This window comes from Lytechinus variegatus, chromosome 4 (assembly GCF_018143015.1).
Source record: "Lytechinus variegatus isolate NC3 chromosome 4, Lvar_3.0, whole genome shotgun sequence".
Classification (NCBI taxonomy): domain Eukaryota; kingdom Metazoa; phylum Echinodermata; class Echinoidea; order Temnopleuroida; family Toxopneustidae; genus Lytechinus; species Lytechinus variegatus.
Window position 1 is genome coordinate 29,659,938 of NC_054743.1, and position 8,209 is coordinate 29,668,146.

The following is an 8,209-nucleotide window of genomic DNA, read 5'->3' on the forward strand; positions in this document are numbered from 1 at the left end:
GTATTGATTAAAGGAACAGGAGGTGCACCGACATTTATTCTGACCAATTGCAGTATTCAATATTTCTTCATTTATTTAGCCCTATGAATTTTGTTGTGTGACGCACTGTGAAACCCTATCAGTGCCATGTGAACAATATCTTGACTGAGGGCGGTGAAGTAAATTTGACAAGCAGAAAAAAAGAAGAAAAAAGGATTCACTGCGAAATGAAGGTCATTTTAGTCCCGAGAAATTTGACAAAAAAAGGGTCTCACTCAGAAAACACCCCCCCCCCGGAAGAAAACTTGATTCATTAGAAAAGAAAGGTCATTTTGGTCCCGAGAAACATAAAGTTTTCATTTCACTTAAAAATGAAGTCATTTTTAGCCACATTTCGCCATTTTGTCACACCTTCCGGAATTCCAGGGGGTGTTGCCAAATGAAGCACACAAAGGAAATTGCTTCAGCACCCCCCCCCCCGCACCCACGGGATAGAACGCTTCCAGGGCCATGAAACCCATTCTAGTAAGCATCTGATAATGATAATTCACATGGTTTGTATGATTTTTGCACAAATACCCATCCAAATTCATTTTGTAATGTTTTCAATAGGTCTTTTTGATCATGTAGAAAATAGAGGGGGGGGGGCTGCGATCCAGTGGGCATTTTTCCACCCTGTGCTCCCAGCACAAAATCGAACAAACCGTAAAAACGATGAAGAGAATATGAAAAGAAGCGAAAGAGGCCGTTAAAAAGAGGACCCCCAAAAAAAATGAATGGGAAGGAATATGACGTGCTTAAACTATCATTTACATCCTCCTCTAAACCTCCACCCCCTCCAACATAAAAAGAGGAGGGTGAGATAATAATGTGATAATTTAGTTATGATTATAATAATAATTATTATTACTTATTATTTGTACTGCGCTTTTCCCATTAGGCCCAAAGCGCTTACAATGAATTAATTAAATAATAATAATAATTATTATTATGACAATGATGACAATAATCATAATAAATGTTTTAGTGGAGGACGTGATATTAAATGCCTGCCTTGAATGTCATAAAAGAAGACGATCCATTTCTGCTTGCGCTTCGTGAACTAATTTCCCCTTTCATAATTTTCATCTTTTTCATTAGTGCTTAAAACGCCCCCTTAGGTTCGATTATCAAAGAATATTAAAAACTGATGATTAAGTAGATAGAGCTATCGTTAAACAAATAAACAGACATATGAACTGATGAAATTTGTGATGATGCTTCTAGTAGCAGAAAGATGAAAATTTGCAAACCAAATAAAAACATCGCTCGTCGCCCCACGGCCACGCCCACCTCGCGAAGCGCCATCTGTTGACATTATTGTGGAAAAGACCGATTTTCGGAAGGCAGCTATAATAAACTCGAAAAATACTCTGAAAATTTGAAAAATCACTTCTTTAGATAGATTAACTTTCATTTTATATTAAAGAGATTCTTCCTAAACGAGACAAATTGAAGATAATGGCAAGCATTTCTCGAGTTGTGCCTGGAGAGGCTAGCGAATCGGATTCTGACGACGAACTGAGAAGAGCAGCCGAACTTGTTGCGGGGCGCAGTCAGACGTCCATCGGGGAGGAGCTGCGGCAGGCAGGTGTCGTGGTTCAGGGTGAGGCTTCGGAAACGGACAGCGAAGAAGATGAAGAAATGCATCGAGCACGAGCAGAGCAACAGCAATTTCCATCACAGGCAAACATTCCTCCTTTGAAAGGTTGGTTATGAAAATATATATACCGGTAATATTTGATTTTGTTCTTTAATAAACTCCCTTTCATAACTTCAATGCAATCATCATGATGATGATAAAAAAAGATTATCATGCCTCTAAAGTCTAAGGCTCTAGTTCTAGTATTTTTCATGTTTTTAGGCCCCAATTATAATTTAGAAACAGTCAAGATTATTCTCATCCTCCCCTCCTTCTCCTTCCCCTCCTCCTCCTCCTTCTTTTCATCTTCTCCTTCTTTTTCTTCTCCTCATTCCCCTCATTTTTCTTCTTCTTTTTCTTCTTCTCATTTTTCTTCTCCCCCTCCTTTTTCTTCCTCTGCTTCTGGCACAGGGTAGTCCTGTGTTCTTCACACTTGGACTTGGAAATTAATACAGGCAAAAAAGACAAGTTTTAGTGTTTAATAAATAGATATCTGCTTTGTTCCCCTTTTCCATGTCAATTGTAATTAATTTCATTTGTCAGACACTTTTCTGACTAGATCAGTGTCTTTAAAGGGTATACTCTGGGCTTGGTATATTTATCCAAATTAATAGATTAAAAAATTTAAAATTCTGAAAGTTTCATCAAAATCTGATAACAAACAGCAAAGAACTTCATTGAATTTTAAAGTTTGGCAATATTTTTGAAAACAGTTATAATGAAATAAGTGGCAGCAATGATTATGAAATGCATCAGTTAATTGATTTTTTAGTCCTTGGAGGAAGAAATTTGAATAAACCCAATTTAATATAAAATACAAAAGAACAAGTGGGGATATGACATCATCGGTTTGCTCATTGAATATTCATGAAGATGTGCCTAGAACTGTTTAATGCAAATCTTTAAAATGCTATAACCTTGTCATTCCTTGTCCAATTTTGATAAAATTTTCAGTGCTTTGTCTGATTTTTCTTCATCTGTTCAAAATCATACTATTTTCAGCCTGGAGTACACCTTTAAAGGCTTTTCTTTAAAAATAAAGAATGCCTCTTTTTCCACAAAAGTCTTACTCCTAATGTAATGACATGACTCAGGAGTTGTGTTTTACATTAATCAATGTTCGTTATAATGGTAAAAATATGTTTATCATGTTATTCTTTTTGAGATGCATTGTAAAAATATTTGTGAATAAAGAAGTAAATGAAAAAAGTGGAAATGTTTTATTTAATTGGTTTATTGTAGTCCTAGAACCTAATTTGAATTTAACTTCGAGTAGCCATCTGAAGATGATTCACATTAAAGTGATAGTTATTGGCAGAATATATTTTTCCATAAGAAATAGGTGTTTAAAATGCATTATAAAACATGTTTTAAAACAGCATTTAAAGTTTGCCAACCATGGCTATGACCACCCCAACCCATAACATGGTCATTTATGTCATTTTGTTCCCGCCGTGTGTTTTGTCTTGCAGTCAACCGAGCATCTCGTTCGCCATCCATCGGCAGCCAGTCTTCCATCAAATCAGGATCCTCGGCCTCGCAGATCAAGGTGTCACCCCTGGATCCACCCCGCTACGACACCCTCCTACATCGGAAGCTCCGGGAGCGTAACATCAGCCTTCAGATCAACCTGCAGGACGCTGTGGCTCAAGCCATCCAGGCCAAGCACAAGGAGTTCAGTAACACCAACCAAATGCTCACCAAATCACAGATGGTCATACAGGTATGTCCTCAGTCACACCATGGTGAAGCCAACCCCAGACCGTCCAAAGCTACGATGTTAATTCCAATGGCATACCATTGGTCGGTTTGGAGGCGGCTTTTTCAGTGTGACTGTAGCTTAAGGGATAAAATGAACCATGTTCAGCCACTTCATTGAAACATGGAACTTGAACTTGAAGACAAGGAAAGTAGTGCCAATGTGAAAAGAAGATGTGCATCATACAACTAAAATATACTTCTAAATATAAATCTTACATACATGTACATGACCAAGACCCCAAAAGGACGGCTACTGTACATTACACAGATGATAGTGAGAAATATCATAGTTTATCCCATTCACCATTGAATTCTACCATTCTACAGGGACAACTCCACTCCAGTAGGCTTTGGGTTAAGATTTTTATGTAAAAAATATCAAATTGAAATTACGTAGTCTATTTTTTTTTTGGGGGGGGGTCTTCATCTGTCCTTTATATTATAACCTTATAGAAGTTCATGCACCTTTTCATTGCAGGATGTGTGCTACAGTATGAGGCACTTCTCTGACGACATCAAGCGCACCAATGACAAGCTAGATATCATCAGTACCAGCGGGTATTTACCAGAATTTAACTTTCCTTCGAATGGATCATGATGGGGAACATTCCCTGAACTCTCCTATTTTGACGAATGGGATACATTTACCGTAAAATCTGTGTGTAGACACCACCAAATGAGAACAAGAAAAAAGCTGTCTTTTTGAGGAGGTGGTCTTTGCGAGCGAGTTCCTGTATCACATGTGTCAATGGAGAAGTATACAAAGAAAATTAAACATTAAACACATTTCTGAAGCTGATTTGACTGTATCAGTCAATCACCACGACGATTATTCTTGCATGTTTACATGTATATGATCAGGATGGAATATGAAATGTGTCGATCACCCAACAGATGAGGGAGTAAATGTCATTTTTAGGGAGCTGCCTTAATGTGAATGTACATGTACCATTCCATCTTTTGAGGACGTGTCGATCACCATCTAATTTTTTATTGCCTTGGGTTTTATCCAAGCTGGATTGCTAGTTACTTTACAGGATTAGCAGTGTTATACTAAGGAGTAAAAGGCATGTGACCTGGATGGAGTGTCCTTTGTTGATCTGTCTTGCTGTTGAAATACCATCAGTATTATTGATTTGCTTACCAAGCGACCTACAATCTGACTATGACAATGAAGCCTCTATTTCATGAGATCTTGAATCATACTGAAAAGACTTCAAAAGTCTTTAAGTTACAGAATTCTTTAGAAAATTTTGAGCTTTCATGATAACAGATTTCATTGGCCTGTACTCTGAAGTCTGGCTTAATTGAGGCCATGTAGTCTTACTCGGTGCTAAAATTATGGGAAGCCAAAATTCAAAATTTTGTTAACATTGTGTGTTTCTTATGTTTACTGCACACTTTGATTTAATTTGTTCCAGTGCCGTTCAAAGAAAACTGATTCAGATAGACAATTGTAAATGACCTGTGTGTGAGATGAGCTGATAAATCAAATGTGAATTGTTAAAGATTGGCGTCTCAATAGGCTATCCATAGTTAAACCACAACTTTAAACCTGGACACTCCATCCAGGCCCGTATTCTGAAGTCGGGTTTAACTTAAACTCAGGTTTAAAGTTGTGGTTTAAGTATGGACAGCCAATTGTTACATAAATCACTAACGGTAGAGATATCATATTTCAGCTCATTTGGCTCTAAAATCATTCATAATTGTCAAGGAAGTATATATAGATTATAGTCTTCACCATCGATGAATCAGGAAAGAGCTTAGTAAACATAAGAAATGTACAACTTAATAAAAAAATTCCCTTACTTAAACCACAACTTTAAACCTGAGTCTAAGTTAAACCTGACTTAAGAATATGGGCCCCAGAGTTTAAATTTAACCAGAGTTCAGAATATGGGCAATTGTGTTTAAAGTACTTTGAGTACCAGTGCTCTTATGAATAACAGAACCCTAATAACCATAGGGATGTTTCATTAAAGATTATCCATGATTTTGTGCACAGCTTAGTTCTATAAAATCTTCATACACTGTAATAGTGTGACAATATGTCTAATTTGCTCATGGAAAATGTAACAAATTATATTATTTGCATTAAATATGTATGGATAGTCAAAACAGTATATTTCAACTTCAGCCAATGAGAGCTTGAAATTGGGTTATTCCAGTTCTTTTTCTTTTTTTAGTTTGGGTCAAGTACACTCATTATTCCTTTATAGGTTATTGGAAGGAAATCACTTGCGTTTCATAGTAAGTTTTCAGATTTAATATGTGTATTACCTCTTTATTTCTATCATTAATTTTATACTTCATTTTCTTTACTCTCTGCAGTCTGCAAGTACTTTTATAAGAAGTGCAATTTCATGGTAGATAATTTGATAGTGCAATGAAAACAAATGTTATGTATAGTACTTATACTTTTATTAATTATCTTGTCATTTATAAACAAAGGATTTACATGTATACACTCTGCTTCAAAAGTTTCAGGAACTTTGCCTGATAAAGTGATAGGGATTGTACTTATTTTGAATTGATTTTGAATAATGGGTGTTTACTCTATGGAAATTATTTTCTACCTAAAACTCTAGACTTATCTATGGAAAATTAAATCGATCCGTCTGATCATGTATTAGTGAGTGCACATATTGTAATAGCAGAACTGCCTTTTATTGTTAAAGGACAAGTCCACTCCAAGTCTCCAACAAATAGGTGATATGAGTAAAAAGAGAAAAATCCAACAAGCAAAACACTGAAAATTACATTTGAACGATTGTATAATTCAAACGATAAAAAACAAAAGAAAAAGTGTGTGAGGGACATCATCGATTCTCTAATTTGCATGTGACTATTGTGCATGTAACTGTTTTGTGAAAAATAAGCAAAACTTTAAAATGTCGTAACTTCCTTATCTTACATCAGATATTGATGAAATTTTCAGCATAATTGTCTGATTTTTCTCTATTGATTTTTTATTGGCCTTTAATAAACTGGAATGAGTGATTTTTCAGAATTTATTTGGTGAAATTCTTCATGTGGTGGTATCATGAATCACTTGACTCATTCACATACATGTTTCCATTTGTTGATGAACCCAAATTGATGGGGGAAATTCCCTGATGTTCATCCCTCCAAAATTCAGAATTGCTAAATTCTTCTGGATTATTGAGGAAAATAAACTAAAATGCATTTTGTTCAAAAAAAAAATTGTCAGCGATTGATATTACTGCAAGAGGTTAGTTCAATATAGTATAGACCACTGTTGAGCAGGCACACATTGAAATCTATGTCAAGAAAAGCTCATCCCTAGTGAAATTTTTGGATGTAAATTTAAAAGTGAGAGATAAATTTACATGTACCCACAACGGGTGATTAAAAATACAAATGGCTGCTACATTTTCTTTGTCAGTGTACAAGCACAGACATGGCTTTCATGAACATGATTTTTTTTGGTGGTGCTCAAATCATTGGGCTATGCTCTGAAATCACAAAATCATCGTAACATTGTGATATTCTGTTCTGAAGACTAATTTGATTTTCAGACTAAATCAATTGTGTTGAGTGAAGACATATTCATGTACATGTTTGTTCATTTTGGAAATACAGCTACATGTGGTTTTAATTTACTGAATTTCTAATTGATCATAATCCAAATTAATTCAATTTTTTGTCAATGTACATCAGTGGCGGACCGTGACCCGGAAGGGGCACTGTGCCCCTTCCAGGTCACAGTCCGCCACTGATGTACATCGACAAAAATACTGACAGAGCTGCCAAGTAGTACGGATTTTCCGTATTTAGTACTGAAAAATGAGAAGAATACTGATGGTTTCATGCAAAATACTGATTTCTCAAGTTTCATTTTTATGTGTTGTCCTATGGTATTACTTTGAAAATAAAGATTTCCGCGCCAAAATACTGATTTTCAGCTTTAAAAATACTGAAATGTTCTTGTTCAGGTTGGCAGCTTTGGGTACAGCATTGTTCACAAACAATACAGTGTCCCTCCAATGCTTTGTCTTCTCAGGGTCACGGTCCGCCACTGATGTACATGTACAGTATCTACAGTCTGTCCCTTCTATTGAAGTAACATTAAACGTTGCTGCACACCAAAGTTGCAGAATCATGTTTCTTTCCAGTTTCTACAGGATTGCTTTTAGCTGATTTGATGCAGTACTGCAGTGGCCTATACAAGATCCTGTGTGTTAGGAGGCCGTAAGAATGGATACCTGGAAAATAAGTACCTTGTCAAAAAGTCAGAGCTTTCTTTTACATGGGAATCCTGCAAGCTGCATTTCATTTTCTCATACTTCATCATAGACATTACATGTACAATGGGAGCGTTGAGGCCCAGTGGATAAGTCTTCTGACTTGGAAACAGAGGGTCGTGGGTTCGAATCCCAGCCATGGCGTAATTTCCTTCAGCAAGAAATTTATCCACATGCTGCACTCGACCCAGGTGAGGTGAATGGGTACTCGGCAGGATTAATTCCTTGAATGCACGAGCGCTGAAAGGCAGCTCGAGCTAAAGCCGGGGTAATAACAATGACAACGCGCCTCGGAATAGAATATTTCTAGATAGATGGCGCTATATAAATGCTTATCATGGGGAATGCAGGAAAGCTGCTCTAAGAAGATGTAAAGTGCCTTTACATGTATAGCGTGATTGTGGGATTCATGTTCAAAGACACAGCACAAATTTTTGACAAGGTACCTTTATGAGCTCACATTCTTTAGAGTAGCTAAATTGAAGTTTCCGAAGTTACGGTAGTAATGCCATGATTTTGT

General features: G+C 36.5%; 1 protein-coding gene across 1 annotated transcript; it reads left to right on the forward strand.

The window, feature by feature from the left end:
* The first annotated feature begins 1,333 nt into the window (after positions 1 to 1,333).
* LOC121412638 (biogenesis of lysosome-related organelles complex 1 subunit 3-like) lies at positions 1,334 to 5,019 on the forward strand. Its single transcript, XM_041605416.1, has 3 exons — positions 1,334 to 1,726; positions 3,133 to 3,383; positions 3,900 to 5,019. Exons 1-3 carry the CDS (start codon positions 1,480 to 1,482, stop codon positions 4,017 to 4,019), a joined length of 618 nt encoding a protein of 205 aa, XP_041461350.1. The 5' UTR covers positions 1,334 to 1,479; the 3' UTR covers positions 4,020 to 5,019.
* The last annotated feature ends 3,190 nt before the right edge of the window (positions 5,020 to 8,209 follow it).

Bases quoted from the DNA above. Each gene is read 5' to 3' on its own strand.
- LOC121412638 (XM_041605416.1), top strand. From the start codon at position 1,480: ATGGCAAGCATTTCTCGAGTTGTGCCTGGAGAGGCTAGCGAATCGGAT. The intron at 1,727-3,132 runs GTTGGTTATGAA...TTTGTCTTGCAG, and splicing joins AAACATTCCTCCTTTGAAAG to TCAACCGAGCATCTCGTTCG. The intron at 3,384-3,899 runs GTATGTCCTCAG...TTTTCATTGCAG, and splicing joins AATCACAGATGGTCATACAG to GATGTGTGCTACAGTATGAG.